Source organism: Saccostrea echinata, unplaced genomic scaffold (genome assembly GCF_033153115.1).
Source record: "Saccostrea echinata isolate AGI-Se365-2 ecotype Australia unplaced genomic scaffold, CSIRO_AGI_Sech_v1 ptg000020l, whole genome shotgun sequence".
NCBI classification, from domain to species: domain Eukaryota; kingdom Metazoa; phylum Mollusca; class Bivalvia; order Ostreida; family Ostreidae; genus Saccostrea; species Saccostrea echinata.
This window is the reverse complement of record NW_026889769.1, coordinates 876,483-899,904: the sequence shown is the minus strand read 5'-3', so window position 1 is coordinate 899,904 and position 23,422 is coordinate 876,483. Positions and strand designations below refer to the sequence as shown.

Here is a 23,422-nt window from a genome sequence, read left to right as displayed (position 1 = left end):
AAATTCAATATTTGTCATACAGTTTAAATGACAGTATGAAGGGTTAGATTAATAATTTTGCAATTTCGTAATATTTAATGAACAGTATACTGTTTGCTGTTTGTTGTTAATATGCCCAGAAGTCAAAAAGGACTTAAAAATGATTATATGCCCTTTTGGGGGAAATGGGGGGCATATTCCTGAAAAATACTGCCAACTCGGCATAAAAAAAATTAAACAATCATTGATTCCGAACTTATGGCCACAAGGAATGTAGTTATAAAATAAAAAGGTTCAGTATAACTTTCTTTAATTAGTTCGAGGTATATATTTTCAGAAAGATGGATGTCAATATGTCAAGTATACTTAGTTAGCAGAATATCATTGGTGTCGATGAGTCAATTTCTCAATATTCCTTAATCATTACAGTTCCATAAAAATATTTTGAAGAATTCAAGGTGGAAGTGAATTAAACCCGAATTAAATATCAGGTGATTAATTATGTTCTTAAGTAAGATTTCCTCCTGTGCTTTAAATAGCGTTTCTTTGTATCACATATATGTGCAAATATTAACATGTTAAGAAAAATCACAAGAAATTAGAATTCGGAAAAAGTATATAAAAAAAACATGTATCTGAATGAACTCGTTCAACATCAATCAGAGCTTTCATTCACTCCCGGTCTGGAAATGAATCTCTTGCAGAGACTTGTAACAACCCTAGAAATTAAGAGCATGTAATATATTTCCACATAAATTTATTGCAATAAAATGCACCAATACACACGTAATTTTGCAAATCAAAAGGCGGGAAAATCTGTCGTCTGCTTTGATCTGATAAGAAACAATTGGCTCATTGGGTTTGCACGAGGTAGAAATAACCATCACGGCATTTAAGCAAACAAATTTTAACACCATGTACCCACTTACGATGAGAGGGTCTCTCATTCAAAATGCAATATTGGATATCTAAATAAACATAGCAGAATAACCCAAGAACAAAGAATATTGCATATTCTGTGACATCAGCTTCTACATGGAGACAATCCCCTAGCAATATAATTAGGTCTTCAGATAGAGAACACATGCAGATTTTTTGAGTGACGGTCGCAATTGTTTTTACTGCAGTTTTTCAAAACTATCTTCGAGTCGACTGTTTAAAACCACCTTGCGACCATATGTTTAAAGAGAGTCAATAGAGGTTTTATTGAGAAGATATTTGTTTTGTCTGGTGACGAAGTATGCATTTTTAAGAGACTTTCAGCATGTGAAGAATATATTTTGGCTTGGAGACAATAGCACGTTTCATTATCATTCAGGCAAATGTTCACCCAAACATAATTCAAGACATTAAGACAATTGTTTAATTGAATACGAAGATCTAGATCATTCTAAATAAAAATCTTTCGTAACCGTTCTAAAATTAGTTCAAGTACATAAATTTCATGGTCTTAGATGCATACATATATACATGCAGGATTAAATCGCCATTGTGTTTTTTTTCCCGAAAAAAAAAATCTCTGAAATCTGCTTGCATGATCCACTGAATTTTATGCACAAAATCTGTCTTCATACAACATCAAATAGATCAACAGAAAACAAAAGCGAAAAATTAAATCTTTTACAAGATTGCATACTTTCTGCATTCATTTAAATTTATTTATTTGTTTATATTTGAAAACTTGATATTATTGAGCAAACAGATCAGTATTTTGTATTTGAACATTACAAATACTGTAATTTTATTTATTTAAAAAAAGAGTTTGGTAAATTTACTGTCTTTTGCAAATGTATGCCCTGCAAGTATAAATTTTAAATCTTTGTGGATGTACTTCACATACTACTTGCAAAGGCAGTGTTGTGAAATCTTTAAAATAATCTGAATTCTTTGCTTTCATTTTTCTCCTCCGTTTTCCCATCAAAACTATGGAAGTTTAGTAGATGAAGTACTAGTATATGAGACATCAAAGGCACCGTGTACTTTTACAGGTGATAGTTAAGGTAGAACGACATTGACCAAAACCTGCTGTCGATTAGGTAGGCAGCTTACGTTTGTGTTAATGTGCAGGTTTGCCGTGCCTCCACCAAGTCGTCACGTCGTTGCCGTGGAAATCAGAGAAATTATAATTACTACAAGATGGCAGAAGTGTCATTTCAGATACATATTGGAAAGATATTCGTTAATAAGTAATTGTGAGTTCTAACCTAATATACATTTTAGCCTTGAACCAGTCATTTCTTATATATTGTCAATGTCTACAAGAAAATTAATTCAAGACGGTTGTCATCATCGTCATAGTAGTCACGTGATTTGTATAATACACATGCTTCATTGACCCATCTAAAGATGGGGTTTTTGATTAGTTTTTAAGAATTCGATCAGATTGCTACAAAACAATAACTCCGTAACTAAACGTTTGTAAGATATATTTGATAGCGCTGTAAAGATTCAGTAACAAGGAATGGGTCACCGTTACTTAGCATGTGATCAATTAGTCAGATAATTGTACGATATCATTCAAAATCTTCTTTCTACCCACTTCGTGGGAAAAAAAGAGATAAGATTTTATATGGCTCTCGGCCTTTGTTTTGACACTGTATCGAGTCGGTAGTCTCAAGATTCAGAAATGTGTTACATTTTGTTCATCAAATTACGGAGCTACTCATGCTAGCATTCACCGCCTAATGTCTCTCCTTCTACAGCCGGTATTTTTCTATTATTTACATGTTGTTATATATAACGATATTCCTTATTCCTTGCCAAATTTTGTGATATTCGGTTAATGAATTAGAGGCCACGTCGGCTGGGCAGCTGAAGATGATCTTCATAGAGAAAAATGAAAACAGTCCATTAGTTGGTAAAGCCTCTGATTCATCAATGGGGTTCACCCGTTAGTTCACAGAGCCAAACAAATATTTTGCATATTAGTCATTTCTGTGTTGACGTGAGAAAATTTTAAATGTTTGAATTAGTGTTACCTGGCATATGTTGACATTTTGTTTTTCTTTCAGAGTTTATAAAATTTTTATTTACAGTATGGTTTCAAATACTGAAGTTAAAGAAAAATTTGTCAAACATATATTTATATTTTTTCATGTGAAAAAACTGAAACAATACGAGTAATACTTTAGTTTTATCACAGTGCACAGTTAACTCCAAGTTATGCCTTGGACCATTACTTTTCACCGCTAGGACTTGAACCCAGAACCATCCACTACTGGACTGCTCTCCATTGAGCTACAGTAAATGTATAGATCACAGAGGCAAACTTGATAATAAAATGTACCTGCGATATCTCATGGTATTGGAGAAGCGTGTTCTGAAATTAATAAGGTTGGGGAAAAGTATACCAGGCCCGTAGCAACTGTTTCAAAAGTGGGGGAGGGGGGGACAACTTCCCACAAAAAAATCTGACAAGCAAGAAAAAAAAGCACCTAAACTGACCAAAAGTGGGGGGGGGGGGGGAGCAACTTCCCAAAATTATCTGTCAAGCAAAAAAAAAATTTACTGTCCCAATCCTGGAATTTGCCAGTGCTCGACCTTACAACATCAAAAAGTGGGGGGGGGGGGGACCAGCATCTAAAGGAAAATTTACTATAGCAAAATACTAGTAATATCCTCAGTCCGGTCCCCCTGCCCCTGCCCCCCCCCCCCCCCCCCCCGCGCATTCTACAGGCCTGTATTCTATATCCAATAAACATGCTCCGAGGTTACTTAAAACATTATTTATATATATATATTCTGTTTTAAAATGGTCAAGTATAAAACAAATAATTACATTTCCTCTTTAAAGTCGATGGTTAAAAAGGTCAAAGAAAAATCTTTTTTCTTTTTAAGTTTTATCACACTATTGAATAATGCTTTTACTACACAAATTTAAACCCAGAAAGATTGGGAAATGCAGTTAATATTCATAACAGCCTTAGATTAGTACATAGCTGCGTGTTTAATTAAACCTTTAACAGAGGGGAAAAGTCTTTAGTATAATCCGATTAAAAAGAAATTACTGCACAAACGTAAGTACACATGGATAACCATTGTTATAATTTAGATAAGTAAATAATAAATATATAAGAAATGGATTAACAATATCTCCTGGTCCAGATTAAATTCTGAGGATTAGTGTGTATGCCAAAAAGAAGGTACATATGTATAATCCTCTTTAATCTTATTAATACATATTCTAATTTATATTCTTATGCTCGACAAATCTGTTACATTGCTTTGTTAAGACAAAATATACATATAGTAAATAAAACTATAATTAGTTTGGTAATGAAAGTCCGTTTCTGTAATCTACAATCATACTGGCCAAATAATGTCTATATATTTAGAGAGATCTACATCAAACTTGTGTTTGCCAATATTTTAAAGAAATGTTTAAAATGCTTTGTCTGTCTGTATTGGTTTGAAGTGTTTACTATTTGCAATGGAAATTGAAGTAAATAATCCGAAGGCTTCTTTGCAGTTTACAGAACTGTTGAAAAAAAAGAACCAATGAATATTTTACGAGCAGAGACACGTCTAAACTTCACCATAAAACACTCTTTAATCATCATCTTAATCTGCATTAAATAATTATTTGGACATGCATTTAATTCACCCATCACACAGAGTGCCAGTCCTAAACTTTGCTAGAGGTACTTACTGAATTTCAGTCGAGTTGTCGAGTTTTAGCCTGTTTAAGTGATCAGTCTAGAAAATTAAAACTCATAAAGTATACGGAATATAATTAATTGAAAAGTTTTGCTTCATGAGAACCTCAAGGGAACCTTGAAAACGCAGTTTGCTGAAGGTCAATTTCCGTGTTTCTTGGGTTTTTTTCTTCATATCTGAATTCTGTTACTAGACAATTTATAAAAGGCGAATACAGCATTTTGACAACATACAACAACAAACCACCTTCTTTTCAGATTCTTTTCATAAGAGCACTAAACTTCAACTAAATATCAATACTTGAAAAGGAGGAATATTGCCTGTTATGCCCAAGGAGCATTCGATTTCATACAGAATATTTTCAAAAGTAAAAAAGGGTTCTCTGTATTTTTTAAAGCAAATTTTCGAGTGTATATTATGGGGATATTGAGGTATGAACTAACCGCCATTTAGTTATTGTTCTCCATTATAGGACCTAGAACCGTAAGAGTCATTTAATTGAAGACTATGGGAAAGTGCTATTGCAATTTAGGGCTCAGACGAACACTTAAGCTTTGCATTAGCTGTTCAAAAATATCACACAATGATGAGCAAATGTATGACAAGGCAAAATCTTTTAAATGCATGCACTCAGATTATTCCTTAACATTAAAAATCTTCAGTAGTTTTTAACATTATTTCAAGGCCAATTCCACAAAAAGATGTGTGTTCATTTGAACATGGTATGCATCATATTTCAATGCTTTTAATTTCGACTCTTTTATATTTTCAGATAGTATAGTGTACTTATTTTAAGTCATACAACTAACGCATAATCTTTGAAAATTTGCGAAATTAAACAAATCTATCCCTGGACTGCACATGTAAACTTCACATGATAACAAATGTATATTAGAAATATATGTATTTGCGAAACATGACCACTCTACAGAATATATGTTGTTCTAGATTTGTATACGTTGAGACGACACCATTGACAAGATAGTTATCTAGACCATGGAGTTTGGGCAAAATCAGATAAGTTATCCTTAACAGATATTCATGCTGATAAATCAGTCTGCATTGAATTTCTAATGACATACTGCTGTTAGATGCACCTCTATACAAAGATATATATACTGTCTTATACATGCATGTCAATGTGAAAAAGCAACTTTATAAAAGTCGGGGCTTTATGAATTATACGTTTTTACGAGTAAAGTCGATGATCAACACGTTTAGGTATTCGCATTTTAGAGAAATCATTAAATTATATGCCCTTGTTATCGTAGCAGGTACCCGTTTGATTGAAAGCCTATTGAAAATGTTGCTTTAAACATTAAATGCAAACAAAAATTTCATGGTCATGTATTTATTCACATCCTGTCCAATATGATCGTATTCTCTCGTTTGAGGAGATAAATTTTGATCTTGTTAATCTTAAGACATTTATCATTTCATATCTGTGGATATATTTTCAATTTTATGTTTTCAATGCTCTATATACTTTAGTATATAAAGTTATCAACCTTTTCTGTGCAAATAAGTTAAGTGTCACTATGCTAGAAAATTATCAACATTCTTTGTAATAAAAATTGATTTCACATAGTTTATGAAGTGTCAGTATGGCTAGTAAAATAGCAGCTCTCAGAAAGACATTGGTATTGAACAGATAGTTAGGGGTGACAGGAAAGTGACAAAAGAAAAAAAAGCGCTTGATTAATTTGCACAGTTAGTAAGTCGGACTTCCAGTGCCAGAAGTACGCAAGATGTCCATATCTATATGCCAATGTGCGAAAGAAGCTTGCGATCGGTTGTTGACAGAAGGCATCAGTGGTTTCAATTACCATGAAATCGGCATTTCTATCACACGTGTGAAACAAAGGCTTAGTATCTCAGAAAATGAAGGATTTTGTCAATGAGTCGTTAGCAACTTCAAAAAACAAAACAATAGAATATTGAACCTTGAAGAGGAAAGAAACATATTACACATGGAGATAAACTTAAACATATCAAGGCAAATTGTGGATCATTTCATACGCGGAAACGCGTTAAATTTAATGTACCGTAAAACGCATCTTTTGTGACTATTAGACCAACAATTTCCAATTCAAGCACAACGGGCAATGCTTATTAGAATGCTTTTAGTTTCAATAAATAAGCACTTTTTTTTCAATTCAAAATCAACAAGGACATAAATCATGGAAAATATGCATGAATAAAAAAAAAATCCAATTTTTCCTTTAACTGGTTCGATAAACACCATTATTGAATTCGTTTTCGAAGATAAAAATTTTGTATAAGTCACGCATCCAGCTATTTTGAATTATTAATTCGATATGCTTTCATCATTTGTGATTAATCATGTTTTAATTTTAGTTCCACATGATGTCTGGGGTATAAAGCCACTGAAATAAATGTATATCATTCATGTTACAAACTCTGTTCCTTTTAAGAAGCATTGAACATGCATGGTATACAGCACGCATACACAACTTGAATAGCTACAGACTTTCTTGACCTGAGATGGTTATCCGTGTCAAGGATAACTAACAATTGACCATATCTCCCGATACCTAACAAACCAAACATAACCAGAATAACCAAGGTGTAGTAAGCACTAGTCCCGACCTATTAATGAAATCAAAGCTAGACGGGGTAAACACTGAAAAGGTGATCAATTAATGATACGTATATCAGACAGGGGCTGGCTTTGTGTGGGACCAAGATAGGACGACAGAGGTCCAGAAAAACCAGCTACAGGTCAAAACGCCGACAAGGAAATCAGAGAGTCCATTCTTAAGTCAAAACGCCGACAATTAGGAAATCGCTACATTTAAGAATCTATACCAGTTTGACAGATTCTTAGCTTATCGTGTTTCTTTTATAGACTTGAAAGGTAAACTCTTATCTGACTCCACTAGATTGCAGATTTTTGTTGCTTTTTTGGTGCATCGACCTATGTTAGAGTTGTCCTGAATTTGTCAGTCAATGAATCCAAGTAAAGATTTGTCACATTTTATTTAACTACACATTATTACACTGAAAAAATACTGTCAATACTACACCAAGCTTCTGCAATCTTTAGTGTTATTTTTTTTTATTTATAACAATTTTAAAAGTTCATTGGATTTATATTTCCTTATTTTAGCATATACTTTTAATTCTTACATTCCATATGTTTTAATTGAATTAATATGTAGAGGTTAAAATGAAGCTGCCTTTGTAACCTTCGTGAAAAATTTCACTTTCCTGGACATTTGGTCTTAGATCGAAGTTAACAGTGTTTAAGAAGTTCAAGAGTTTAATTCTGGACAAATAAAGAAAGAATAATTACTTGAGTAAAAGATATATAAAGCTAGAGAAGCACAAGAAAGATAAAGAAAACTTCAGTTATGTGTACCTGTATAGTAACTAATTTCAGAATTCAAATTTCTGATTAAGAGCGTTGACAAATGCAGATTGTTGGTTTGGGAGTGACAGAAAGGTAGGGGCCGGAATCAGTTAAACTAGCTAGAAATTATATAACCAAGCATGGGTCATTTAGGTAAAGTTTGAGATTTGTAATATGAATTAGAACAAATGGGAATAATTCATTGTGTACTTAGAGTATCTTAGAATGCTATAATGATCATCTTTCCTTTAACACACACGGTGTTTCAGTTTGAGATAGTTCTGACAGCATGCAATATTTGACACACTTTATTAACACTTTATCCTTTTCAAAAGCCCTGTGAATAAACAGTTTTTAGCTTGAATAAACTCAAACGGTATATCTGTCTGCATTCTATGGAAAGCCACAGGGGACCCCCAAGTCATGTTCTATATATTCATAGTAATTCAATCTTGGGCGGTCATGTTTACAATCCCGGCCAAGTCATGATCGGCCACACGGGACTCCCAAGTCATGTTCTATATATTCATAGTAATTCAATCTTGGGCGGTCATGTTCTATATATTCATAGTAATTCAATCTTGGGCGGTCATGTTCTATATATTCATAGTAATTCAATCTTGGGCGGTCATGTTTACAATCCCGGCCAAGTCATGATCGGCCACACGGGACTCCCAAGTCATGTTCTATATATTCATAGTAATTCAATCTTGGGCGGTCATGTTCTATATATTCATAGTAATTCAATCTTGGGCGGTCATGTTCTATATATTCATAGTAATTCAATCTTGGGCGGTCATGTTCTATATATTCATAGTAATTCAATCTTGGGCGGTCATGTTCTATATATTCATAGTAATTCAATCTTGGGCGGTCATGTTCTATATATTCATAGTAATTCAATCTTGGGCGGTCATGTTCTATATATTCATAGTAATTCAATCGGTCATGTTATGATTGCAACTCTGACCAAGTCAGGTTTGGTTTGATAGCATAACATGGCCTTCTTATCTTTGCCGGTCATGATTTGACAACCCTGGCTTAGTCAAGATATATCCCATGTTTTACATCTTGACTAGGCCATGATTTTCTATCCCAAGATTGCATTGGCCAAGATACATTACTTCCAAACGCAGTCAAGATTTACTTCCCAAGATTTTATAGGACCGAGATTCGGCCAAGATAGCATTGCGCCAAGATACATTACTTCCAAACGCAGTCAAGATTCACTTCCCAAGATTTCAAAAGACAAAGACTAATTTCCCAAGATTTCAAAAGATCAAGAATCGGCCAAGAATTTTTAGGATGCAGAAGCGCGGCAATAATCATATGCTTGCTTGGCCACGGGTCGAGACCCACATACAGGTAGGGATTTTTTTTTTTTTGTTGTTGTATGTCACGAATATATAGCTATTATTTGAAAAATATGGATAAAAATATATCTGTTTAATCAAAGAAAGACCGTATGCATTTCATGTTTTCCTCTTTTTGCCGCTTTCTTTGACATTAGAAACAGAAAAAAATTAATTCTCACAAGATTAATATTTACAGTTTAGATAATGCAGAAACATGCATTTATTATACATTTCACTTCATATTTTATGACATATTAGTATTGTGTGTTTAAGTTTAGTATTTAACATGAAAGTATAATAATGATTATTTGTGTAATTCTTCGATATAGAGTTACTCATTTGAAACATGCACAGTTAGATCCACCCATCTATTTCTTTGGTTTGTTAAAAGTGGCATACTTAATAAACCTGGTGACCTTTAAATAGTTGTCAAAATAGGGAGAATTTCTCCATCATGGACCATTTGGTAAGGACTTTGCCCTCTACCTGTAATAAATTCATTGCTAGTCCTGACTTTAACCCCATTTCATTTTTAACCATTAATTAACAAGACTGTTTTCTGATAAATAAGATAACATGAAGTAAGACTAAATTTTTGTTTTATTTGGCCCAACATTACTTAATGGCTTTATTTAATCATGTTACAAAACTTAAATCTATACAACTCATTTTCATGTTGACAATAATACTAGTAACAGAGATGACAAACAAGTGTTAGATCAGTAATATTGTTTTATTTAGTTACCATGGCTATAGCTTTATGTTACAGCTTTATTTATTTCTTGTGACAAAATGTAGCATTGGGTTCACAGGTACTTGGGTCGTGGTTTATAATATAAATATGTATGAACCCTCATACATATTTATATTATAAACCACGACCCAAGTACCTGTGATTGGGTTAGTTGTATCTGATTTAATGGCGAGACATATAGTATATTTTCTATTATAACTATTTTGTAATATACATAATGGCTGTAATTTAACTGATTTGCAGAGTGTCATTCGGTTACATTGGTTACAATCCTTACCCTAGCCCCAATGAACCAATTAATCTTAATTAACCATATTCCCAACCTAACCCCTTTCCCTAATCTAAAACACTAACTAACCCACATCCTAACTAACAGTAATCCCTAACGTTTATTTCCACCCTAACTAACCTTTATCCCAATCCAAACTTAACCTTTATCCCAAAATCAACTAACCTTTATCCCAATCCCAACTAACCTTAATCTAAATCCCAACCCTTACCCTGACCCCAAATCCTAACTAATTATAAACCCAACCTAACCCTTCTCCCAAATCCCAAACACTAAGCAAAACCATAACTAACCTTAAACTCTAATTAATCCAAACCCAATTTACTCAATTCCCAGCACTGACCTAATTTTAACCCTTAGTACCTATATTTACATGTATTTCTTAACCTAAGTTTCCAGCAACCACTGTAACCTGACTTAAATACATAAGAGTTGATTAACCAATGTGGTTGCAATTGGAAAGGGGTAAAAGTCGGAACTAAATGATATGTTAACTTGACTAATTTTATCAGAATGGCAAAACTTGGGCAGAAAATTGTGAGGGCGTTTGAAAATGAAGAACATTGTGACGTACGTATCACACTAGCTGATGGAACTTTCATGTGTGCACATTCATTAGTGTTGGTCATTGGTTGTCAATACTTTCATACCCGATTAAATGGAAATTGGAACAGTGGAAAAGGGAACCATGAAGTAAATTGCAGTGATTTTTCTGCAGGCCTTACACGGTCGATGATTAAGTTTCTTTACCAAAGAGATATTGATCTGTCAATGGAAAATGTACAGGACATTCTACAAATTGCAGATTTCTACATCGTTCCTGATTTAAGAAAGAAGTGTGAAGAGTTTTTGCTCTGTTCAATATCATCTGAAAATGTTTTTTCCATCCTGAATATGGCTTTTACATTTAGCATAGAAAATGTTTTGTCATCTGCATTGTCATTTATTGACAATTATTTAGAAAACATTATGTCTATCAGAGAAAATGCAGACTTGTTTTGTACATTTCATAAAGATCTGTTAATTCTTTTAATCAAAAGAGACTCAATGTGCATTCATGAAGAAAAACTCTTCAAATTTGTTGTTATGTGGATGAAATCTGAAAATAGAGCTGAACCTGTTTGTTGGAATACACTTGTTCCTCACATTAGATTTGGAAGAATGTCTATTGATTTTTTCATAGAAAATATTGTTTACAAAAATGTTATAGAAAGGGTTTAGAACTCAAAATGAAGCTGAAAATGCAAACATGAGACTCTGACATGTCAATCTAAGGGTTATGGGACTCAAGTGACTGTCAAGGCCTCTTGTTGTTTATATTTTCTGTTGTCTTTGCTTTGTCAGTTGCTACCGGTTTGTCAGTATATCACACAAATATGTGTGGTTTAAATTCAATATCAAAAGTATCAAAAGCTAATGAACCAATCAGATCCATGTTTGAAGCCAAGAAACTAATATCAAGTTTCATTTCAGAACTTTAGTTCAGTACTGCTACATGCAGATTATCAGAGAAGAATTGGAAGAAGTGAAATTTGCCTGGAATAACCACAGAATCAGGAAACAAAAATCAGGTGATATTGTTCCTGGGATACCTGAGCTCCTTTATCATGTTCCTGAAATGTTAGGTCAGTTTACTTGTTTTGATTCTGGAATCATTTACAAAGTGATCAAATTTCGGTTCACATATTTTTTTTTGCTGAAAGTAAAAATAGGTTTGTATTTGAAAGTTCTTTAGATTCAATTTTTTATATGTAACTCTTGTGGACACTGTTAAAGACTACAATGCTGGATCAACAGACTTTTGTACATTTGTTAACTGATTTTTTTTCTCATAGAAAATTGTGTATAAATGAACTTAAAATCAAGAAATTTCATCATAAGTTGCTTACAAGGAACTGTGTTACAAAAAAAGCTTTATACCAGACATTTCCCCATTCCTCTTGTGTTAAAGTAGCATGTACATGTATATATCTATAGTAACAATTAAAGAAAGTTAAAATTTTGGCCCCTGTCAGAGTATCTTTTAGTTAAAAATTTGTTGGAATTAAAAATGCATGAAATTTAAAGTCTCTTTTTAAAAGATCATTTAATATGTTGACATACATGTATATATAACCTCTTAACCCCATCTTTCCAAGTCAAGAGTTTCTGATCTGCTCCTCTCTACATAAACCCTTGATCGAATAGGCAGTTCGTCTCAAATTTATTTGACAATGATTCAACATTGATCAATGCACAATTAACATCATTATTGAAACCATGTTTCTTATTGGATCATGCAAACTTGTACGACACCAACCAGCGTGCGAGGTTTCTAACCCAGCCAAACACTGCCTATTCGGTCAAGGGTTTATGTAGAGCGGAGCGGATCAGAAAGTCTTGACTTTGAAAGATGCTTAACCCACAAGAAAATGACTTGTTTCGCTGTGTAATAATTTTATAAGAGAAAAAAATTGCAATTGTTTACCTATGTCTTATGAAACACATCGTTTAAGAACAACAAGGTCACAAATGATTTAATATATACAAAGTATTTTCCTATGAAATGTAAGAATTTTTCCTAAGGAATTTTATATTGAAAACTGAAAAACATGTTTAGTTAATTGTGTATGATGTTTTATTTCATTTTTTATTTCAGGCAATCCACAGTGCCAAAATTATCTTCATTATATCGATGTTAATGATGAGCGGTTTCATTTTCTGAAATCTCAATGCTGCTTTCAAAATGACTTGGAAGATGACATTTAGGAAGCTTTTGACATCATCTCAGACTATTACCGTCCTTCAACAATATTAGAAGCCAGAACTATGTATATTGCACTCAAAGATGTATTGGAACACCAAATATATCATTAATTTTTTTGCTTTTTTTTTGGGGGGGGGGGGGTATTTTATATCCTATTCTTATAATTAATAATATATTCTATAAATTCTGGGTTGTGTATGTTTAATTATGAACATCTGTTTGTACACATCAAGTACATGTACATTGTACATCATCAGGAAACATATTATATGGGATGGGAATTGTAAAACATGTACAAATGAAAAAAAAAAAAAACAATAAAAAAAAATATCAATGCATTGAATTTTAATTTATATTATCCAGTAGTTCTTTTAATGTTCTTTATATTACTTGGGAGTTTAACCAGTGAATGCAAATTTAAAGAGTCCTGCAACTTACTACTATGCCTCCCAGATAACAATTTCACAACTTGTTGACAATGTGACACTACTGAAGAGTGCTTAAAAAGTTATAATGTAAATACTTAAGTAAGGCATTTCTAATGCTCAACCAAAATTTGAACATCGGTCGTCAAGTTGTAAGTGAGATACATAGCACACAATTTTTTGTTATGTAAACAAATCTCGAGTTATGTTTTTGTTTACATTTTGAATTTTCCAGGTTTAGACCTAAAATGAATCCGACAAATGCTAGAAACTACTTGTTTATGTTCAAAACTAATCAGAAGAAAGAAAAATCAGTTTGAAAAAGATCTTTTTTCGCTATTTTGACCAAATGGAAACAAAAACATGACCGGAGCCTTGTTTACATGACAGAAAAATTTGAGATCTGTATCTTGCTCATATCTGTAACTGACGCTCAAAGTTGGTTTATAATTAGAAATGCATTTTAAAGCATTGTCAAAAATGAAAGCAGAAATATCAAATTTGACCATAAGCGAGACCATGCCGCTTGATAGTAATGAAGTTAATGTTTAACTTGACTGAATTTCAAACGAAACTTTTTGGCCAAAAACTCACGTTCTAACCAAGTACAACATGATTACAGTGAAGCACCATGTATAAGTGATTTTGGTTGGTTATTTCAATACATCTACTTAACTTACCAATGCATTAATAAAACTTGCTTTAATGAAGTATGAATTTATAATAAAAAAAAGCTGTATTTGAGTTTTACTGTAAGTCCTTCAACCTAGATTAAGCAATATAATAATATAAATAGATGTTGGATTAACGATATTTGAAAGTGATTAATACTTGAATGAATCAGATTCTGAAACTAGGATTAGTGAACTGATACTCTGTAAAGGTCAAAATTTCAGTATCAAAATAAAAAAAAAGTTCAGGTGTAATGGGATGCCTCCATATTTTGGATATTGTCCTGATCAAAATATACCAGAAGAATCAAGTATAATTTTATGAATCATTCCTTACCCATAATTGTTACCAAACGGTATATAACAATCGGTTTGTCTACAAATCTTTCATGTCACGAGTTCCAATACTGCTGGGGCTTTTATAATTTTGACTTTTCCAAAAATATTTTAAAGACTCTTTTTGGTCAAATAGGTACCATTTTAAAATTCTAAAAAGGTGTATTTTGATCGTGTACTTTTATCCACATTAAAGTGGATTTAGTGAAAAATTCCCTTTGGGGCGATGGAGAACAAAAATAATAGTACATTGGTTATATCTGACCTTGATTCATTTTTAATAGTTCCTCTGTCAAGATACCCACTTTTTACATTCAATTTGAGGATAAACAGTTGATCACTGATATAATAATAAGATATAATAAAGAAGAAAATGAATATTGTGTTATTTCTTATGTTTATTAAATTGTACAGGATCATTCCAAACATTAATCCTTTCCAAATCCATGCATTGATAATATTTTCTGTTTTTTTATTCGCTCTATTAATGGTTGATACAAAGCAGCCATATTGCTGTCTATGAAAAAAAATCTCTGCTCATAATGATATCAAGTGCTCAATAATGAAAAATGGTACTCTATACAAATGTGATGGGGAAAAGAAAAAAAAACCTGCTACAAATTTATATTCTCTTGTTACATGAGAACATCCCCAAATCCAGTGAAAGTTTCTTCTGTGGCAAAATACTAAAAAAAAAAGAGAAGAATAAATTTCCTCATGTAATTTCATTCAAATTTTGTATCAATTCTTTTATGAGACTTAATTTATGTCTGTTCATGCAAAAGCAATTCTTGCTTGTGTTCAACTTTTCATTACAAAATGATAAAGAACCTTACTTTGTGATAGCAATGTATATGCAAGTATAAAATGCATTTTCTTAGTGGGCATTGTCAATTCTTAGTGGGCATTGTCAATTAATGATGGTTTCTGAAATACCTACCCCTTCACGCAGGTATAATATATTTGGCAAGTCCCCCACTTTCACTTTGAAGTTGTTTTTTAGTTCATAAATGTGCGGGCAACTGGGGTTAGGGCAGTTGGTGGGTGTGCGACACTCCAAGTGGAAAACGGGGGGGAGAATTTCAGGATCGACCTCCACGCATATCCAGCTGAAAACGCTCTGAAAAGAATATAAAATAATTACTTAATAATAACTTGCACGACTTGTTGTACTTTGTGTTGATTTGCACTGCATTAATTACTCATTATAATACAATTAACCTTGCAAGTAAGTTAAAAATTTAAATCCAAATCATCAAATCTATTGAGGGCAAACAGGGATTATACCTATAAGATTTATTGAAAGGGCAATTTAAAGCTGAACCCTACTCGTAAATGGGCACCATCACACAGTTAAATAAACCATTCAATTAAGTTACACCCAATTGCACACATGAAACTCGACGTGTAGTTTTGATGTGTAGTTTTCCTTTCGTGGTCTTTGGATTTTATGCATTTATTTCTTTTCTATGTACATATTCTATTTCTAAATATTTACACTTTCAACTCTCTTTGTCTGTGATAACATTACATTTTGAAGCCTATAGCCCAATAATTTCATAACAAGAGGCCCATGGGCCTTATAGGTCACCTGAGTATCATGCAACAACTTTCCAACAATTGAATTTGATTCATGTCTTAAACTAGAGGCCATGAAATTTACAATTTTGAAAGAGGCACCATTGCTTATCATAATTATACACTCAGCATGCTAATTTTGGTTACTTAAAACCCAGAGGTAGATCAGAGCAACAAAGAGAAAATGCATTTCCACTTTTAGTGAATTTCATGGCCCCTGGGTCAGGGCTTCTTATGTTAGGGCGGGTCCATAGTTGAGCTCCCCATCCCACAGGAACCACTGACCCTGGGGCCACATCTTTCGAAATTTTGGAAATTTTTAAAAATTTCATTTCATCATGCTGTTGATTAATACCAAAAGTGCAAACTTCAAAGCATTAAATTATTTCAGACTATGTTACCCCCCCCCCCACCCCAAAGTACCTCTGCCCCAGGGGACAGGAAATTAATCATTTTTGGAAGAAGCAGTTTTTTCATAAATATATACTAAGATCATTGGCATTATACCAAATAACAAAGGAAAAGATTTTCAAAGAATTCAAGCATTTTCACTATATAAACATCAGAGCCCCCCCCCCCCCCCCACCCCCTAACACAAGAATCTCTAACCCAGGGACCCTGAAATTCAAAAATCTCAAAGAGGCATTCTTCCTCCTCATAACTATGTACATAGTTTATTAGTTAAATGCTCAGGTGCAGAAAAGAAGAGTTTTAAAGAATTTATGCATTTTCACTATATATTCAATAAAGCCTCACCCTAACGCCAGAATCCCCAACCCAGGGGCCATGAAATTCACAATTTTTGAAGAGGTAGCTTTATTCAACATAATTAAGTACTTATGTAATTATGTGGTTAGTTTACTTAATACTCAGGAGCAAAGAAGAAAATTTTCAAAGAAATAATTCATTTTTTACTATATAATCTATATAGCCCCGCCCTAGCACTAGAACCCCTGACCCTGGGGCCATGGAATTCACAATTTTGGAAGAGACAGCCTTATTCAACATAGCCATGCACTCATTCCTTCCTAATTTATTTTCTATACTTTTTCTTTATGGTTTATCAAACTCATTTAAGCTTTTCTTGCATATTTTCTTTAATCAAGAGCCATTTTCAAATTGTTTTCATGATTCTGTGACACTAATTTTTTTTATAAATGTTCTAACAATTTAGTATTGTAAAATATATATAAATCAATCTGTAGCTTCATGATTCCTGTCAACTATAACAATTACTTGTTATCCTTACAGTAACTGCAAAATTACAAGAACTTATCTTTGTATTAAAAAGTAGCTGATTCTGGTTCATTTAAGAAATACATACATTATACCGTAACTTAAAACATGCATATATTTCAAAAAGCACAATTTCTTTCAAGCAAATCCCTGCACTATCATATGTAATATCACACACTGAAGAATTATATATCATAACACACACGCACACCCACCCACCCACACACATGTATTTAACACATTGTTCTTTTCTTATAGTAATCAATTACAATTACTTACAGGCATGCACTTGAACAAAAAAACCAAAATGTTTCCTCTTTCCCTTCGATAGGTTCTTTAAATCTTCTACGCTTGTCGTATCTTTGAGTGCAATGAATTTGTGCTCTTTAAATACCATCGCTTCCATAGGAATCTGTGTCTTGAACTTTGCACTTAAGAGAGCCATCCACTCCGGGACGGCACTGGAAGATTCCACTTCCAGTAATAATGACGAGCTGCCATTTATCACCCTCTGCAGCCTCTTTCCACGGTTGTCCAAAAAACGGACTTCCAAAATCTGTTTATGTAATTAAAAGATTAGTAGTTAGTGCATTTCAATTACCAGGTAATTAAAAATAAATAAAATATCCCTTTTTAATAGAACAATCATGCACAGTATACATGTAAAAAAGAAACATGCTATGATTACTAAATAGTTAAAAATGGAGGCCTTCGTGCATGAAATCAGCACATTTTATATTTTATCCAGCCCTTGCAAAAATGTTCCATGGAGTAAGATTAAAATTGACGGGATTCAGCTCTGATCAACTATACACCAAAATTGACCTGAAGATAAATATATACCATTGGTCTGAAGGACCAGTGTTGTGCATTACACCTTTTAAACATATTTTGTTTCCTACATACAGTACTGATAGCCTATTATAAATATCTGATCAAACAAAGACAAAATAGTTCATAAATAACTACACACATTTAAGCTGGATTCAATGATGCCTAATTTCTTACCTCCAACCCTGAAGATTTAGTGTGTCCACCTAATCTTTTGCTGGACATTTTTTTCTTACTATCCAAAAACTTGGCCTTTAAAAAGTCAAGTTTGGACTGTACCTCTGAAGAAGAAAAAATAGAACATTGCCCTTTATTGCATCTTTGATTTACCGTATGTAGTATGACTTAGGTTGAGGACAACATGAGAAGATTTTAAAAAATATGGAAAGTTCACATACTGACGAATAAATGACTGATGGACAACAGGTGATCAGAAAAGCTGACTTGAACCTTCGGTTCAGGTGAGCTTAAAATGGAAACTGAAGGCAAGAGTCTAAACTTAGCATCTACATAGTTCTTTTAGAAATCATTTAATTATTCAGATGTACTCTATATGTCTCCAGATTTTCTCTAATAAAAATTTGCATTGTTTATGAACATACAGCACTGGCATCATAATGTGACTTCTATCTCATAATTTACCAATAACATATAATTTACTGTACCTTCTCTCTTCTTATGCAAAGATGGACTTCCTAAAGAAAAAGGATAGTCATGATAGATTTTACCTGCTAATATAATATATAATTTAAATGAATTCTTCTCTTTCTTTAAGTAAAACATATATATGTAAAATGTGCTGTCATTAAACAAATACAATTTCTAAATAATTATTCTTCCAAGAAAAAAGTTTTGTAATTTTGAATCATACACGGATATCATCTGTACTTACCATTTGGCGAGAAGCATCCTTTTGCTGACTCATCAAAAGCTGTATTAAGTATAAACAAAGTAGCATATCAAAATATCTATAGGTAAGCTATTCAAACACATACTTTGAAAATTAATAAAAGGTCACCAATTTGAAAATATTTACAAGGCTATGCATATATTTATTTATAATTAGTATTTTAGCACATTGTACTTTTGTATCTCATGTACATCTGCAGTATTCCTTTGACCATATTAAAACCGATATATGTAAGTTTCAGTAGTATTTATTTAATATCAAACTTACATTTTGATGGCCCTGGTTTGGCTGTGTCAGGTTCTTTTGTTACTGCAATATACATTAATTAACAATAAGTTACAAAGTGGGTTATGTACAAGACTAGTATATTATCTAATATGTACTTTATTTTTCATTGACCTACAGTATAATGCATCTCTAGCATAATACTACACTATCGTTATTACCTTTCCTTTTGACACAGACTGGGGCGCCACATGAACCACAAAACTTGTTTGTGGGGCCTAAAACCACCCCACATTCAATGCAAAACATAATTCTAAAAAAGAAAATATATAATGAACTGTATATAAAAAGAGGTCATAATATAATGACAATCAATGCTTATAATACCAGATCCAGTACAATCACTAGATATTGCTAGGTACCTTTAATTACCTACATAGCTTTATTTACCTACCTAATTATACTACTATGATAATTGATTGTTAATAATTCAACACAATGTGAAGTAATCATACTTATCGATGCCTTATCACACACAAGGTGGACTGGTATACATTTACTGATTTACAGTCAAGTCGTACACAGACCAACTCGTATACAGGTCAACTCGTATTGTTAGCCTATTTACAGAAAATGGATACTTATCACTGTTTTAGACAATGAAAGTCATCTTTTGCTGTAAAATATTATATAACTTAATCTTTTCTTAAATGATATCATCTGTTGTAAGAATATTTGTTAATGTTATATATATATATATTAATTATCATGTTTAATATTTGACATAAATTGTATTTGATTATATATGCATATGAAATTTTTGTATACGAGTTGACTCTTTAGCATACCGGGAATTTTTGTATACGTTGTTTATACGGAAATTTTTGTATACGAGTTGACCTGTATATGAGTTGGTCTGTGTACGACTTGACCGGACTCCCATTTACTCAAACAATATAAATGCATGCTTTGCTTAAAACTGCCTAAAAGCTGCAATGTTTCATGCAACTATCTGTGTTCTGTGTTGTTATTTTAAAACTGCATAGTAAACAACCTTGCAATTTCTTGGGTTTTTTTTTCTTCCTTTAAATGCAAAATTGCACAAATGTATTTTCAAAAACCTACTTCAGGTTGTTCTAATTTTAAAGGATCCGTACTATCCTACTATTGAGATAAATTTACTTGAGTTTCCTCGTTAATATAATTGCTTCCATTTATGGAAAAATGAAAACAATTACAATAAATGATTATCAGTTATATGTTAATAAAGCTGTAGGAATAATTAAAAAATCTAAAAGAAATCAAGTTCAGAAATGACATTTACTGCTTCGTGAGGGTTTCAGTTTCACTCGTCAATAGATTGAGACCCGCTACAGTTTTAATGAGAAAGGAAAACAATCTAAATAAAATAAAAGAAAATTATTCATAATGTACTTACATCGAACAACGATTCCTGATTGCAGTTATGTAGGCCTATATTGTAATACGACGGTAACAAGTTATCTAGATATTTTCAAATCTTCGGAAGTAAATCCTGATCTTTTGAAATCTTGGGAAATTAGTCTTTGTCTTTTGAAATCTTGGGAAGTGAATCTTGACTGCGTTTGGAAGTAATATATCTTGGCGCAATGCTATCTTGGCCGAATCTCGGTCCTATAAAATCTTGGGAAGTAAATCTTGACTGCGTTTGGAAGTAATGTATCTTGGGCAATGCAATCTTGGGATAGAAAATCATGGCCTAGTCAAGATGTAAAACATGGGATATATCTTGACTAAGCCAGGGTTGTCAAATCATGACCGGCAAAGATAAGAAGGCCATGTTATGCTATCAAACCAAACCTGACTTGGTCAGAGTTGCAATCATAACATGACCGATTGAATTACTATGAATATATAGAACATGACCGCCCAAGATTGAATTACTATGAATATATAGAACATGACCGCCCAAGATTGAATTACTATGAATATATAGAACATGACCGCCCAAGATTGAATTACTATGAATGTATAGAACATGACCGCCCAAGATTGAATTACTATGAATATATAGAACATGACCGCCCAAGATTGATTTACTATGAATATATAGAACATGACTTGGGAGTTGGGAGTCCCGTGTGGCCGATCATGACTTGGCCGGGATTGTAAACATGACCACCCAAGATTGAATTACTATGAATATATAGAACATGACCGCCCAAGATTGATTTACTATGAATATATAGAACATGACCGCCCAAGATTGAATTACTATGAATATATAGAACATGACCGCCCAAGATTGAATTACTATGAATATATAGAACATGACCGCCCAAGATTGAATTACTATGAATATATAGAACATGACCGCCCAAGATTGAATTACTATGAATATATAGAACATGACTTGGGAGTCCCGTGTGGCCGATCATGACTTGGCCGGGATTGTAAACATGACCGCCCAAGATTGAATTACTATGAATATATAGAACATGACTTGGGGGTCCCCTGTGGCTTTCCATAGCATTCAACTAACATTGTTTTCTTTTTATTCTTCTTAGCATTCTGGAACATATCCTAGGGATATAGGTGTATATTACACGTTATATGTTATGTGTATCCAACTTAATCTACTAAAGGATATTTTGACTGATTTAAAACTAATCCCGCTAACATTTAGACTAAATAATAAATCCTTTTGTAAACTTCTGCAAAAGCTGCTTGGCACTGAAAGAAGATTTGATTTTAATCTCTAACAAAACATGGAATGACGATTTTTTTTTTCTGGCTGAAACGACTTGGCTCGTTTTATAATTCATATCGTACAATCATTACCTAATAAATAGACCCGACATATTTTTTGCTAAGTCATTTTTCAAGTCTACCCTGGTTTCGTTAATAAACTTTTACCCTTTTTTTCTAATTTGATAGATCTATAAATCATTTACATGATATCGTTCATTTCTGGAACATAATCGGCGATTTTTTCAATTTTGAAAACTAGATTTTGACAAGAAATGTCATCAATTTGTTAAAGCTTATATAAAAGATGTCGATTATCCCGTATAGATCCACTATCAGTTTTTAACATTGTTAAGTTTCTTTTCACTTGCACACAGTGGATTAAGTGCACATTACTGGGACTTAAAAGGGTGGTACGAGTTCACTAACAATTTGAGACGTCTTAAATTTCTTCAGTTCAAATCATTTGCTCGAAGTAAAATTTCTATCAGGGAAACTTCAATAGTTGGAGATTTCTAAAATATATTAAAATGAATGTTGATGGATTTCGTTAAACAAGAGATTAAAGCTATTGTCATATTAGAGCGACAATCTTCCGTTAACTTGACAAATCTCGTACAATACGAGATTAGATTTCATCACGTGACCAGAAGAGTACATTAGGCGATTGTCGTTCATTGTTCTATCGGTGAAGAAATATGACCAACATAATAAATACGCGATGAAGCGATAGCATTGGTTGTTTTGAACAAGTCGTAGCAATGACACACGACATTCGAAAGAAGTATTTCTTTATTATATGTATAATACGTCTACATTATGTTCCATAATTCATTAATTTCATTATTTAAAGAAAGAAAATTCGAAGTTCCGGATTCAAATTATCTGTTCATGATATTTTTTCCTACTTACAGAAAAGAAACTATCCATTTTTAATTTTTAATGCTGTGTTAGTTTCCCATTTGTAATGAAACTTTGTTTATTTGATGAATCAACATCAAATTTCAATTATAAAACATCCATTTTTACTAATATTTTACTTGCACATAAAGATATTCCGTCTGAATTGTCTGCATATATTAATGATAATCATACATTTTAACTTTAATCAATTATAATTTGACACATGCTAATGTAAAAAAAAAAAGAGTACTAAATTCGCTATGAAATGTTATTTTAAATTGATAAGCGTTTACAATATAAAATGTTGTCATATTATTTATGTAGTACCGACCATACATGTACATGTATATAACATGTTGATATGCATGATATGATATAGGAATTATCTCTTTCTCAAATTCGACGGGAAATTATGAAAAATATTTTCT

General features: G+C 32.6%; 1 protein-coding gene and 1 long non-coding RNA gene across 3 annotated transcripts; one reads left to right on the top strand and one right to left on the bottom strand.

The window, feature by feature from the left end:
• Window positions 1-8,408: 8,408 nt before the first annotated feature.
• On the top strand, window positions 8,409-13,460 carry LOC133190033 (uncharacterized). Its single transcript, XR_009721554.1, has 3 exons — window positions 8,409-9,373; window positions 11,880-12,031; window positions 13,045-13,460. It is a non-coding gene; the product is annotated as an uncharacterized LOC133190033 (long non-coding RNA).
• Window positions 13,461-14,964: 1,504 nt separating this feature from the next.
• LOC133190032 (uncharacterized) lies at window positions 14,965-19,967 on the bottom strand. 2 transcript variants are annotated; one of them, XM_061325504.1, is made up of 9 exons: window positions 19,819-19,967; window positions 19,586-19,677; window positions 19,407-19,448; window positions 19,122-19,160; window positions 18,895-18,924; window positions 18,407-18,510; window positions 17,678-17,954; window positions 15,525-15,704; window positions 14,965-15,270 (listed from the first exon to the last, which is right to left on the bottom strand). In XM_061325504.1, coding segments are annotated over exons 1-8 (645 nt in total). In that variant the 5' UTR covers window positions 19,878-19,967; the 3' UTR covers window positions 14,965-15,270; window positions 15,525-15,702. The 2 variants fall into 2 exon arrangements, with proteins under 2 accessions (XP_061181488.1, XP_061181489.1); XM_061325505.1 differs by having other exon boundaries at window positions 19,880-19,967.
• Between the last annotated feature and the right edge of the window lie 3,455 nt (window positions 19,968-23,422).

Coding starts and splice junctions, on each gene's coding strand:
- LOC133190032 (XM_061325504.1), bottom strand. CDS start 19,877: ATGATTACTTCACATTGTGTTGAATTATTAACAATCAATTATCATAGT. Junction 19,449..19,585: donor AGTCTGTGTCAAAAGGAAAG/GTAATAACGATA, acceptor TGTATATTGCAG/TAACAAAAGAACCTGACACA. Junction 18,925..19,121: donor AGGATGCTTCTCGCCAAATG/GTAAGTACAGAT, acceptor CTTTTTCTTTAG/GAAGTCCATCTTTGCATAAG.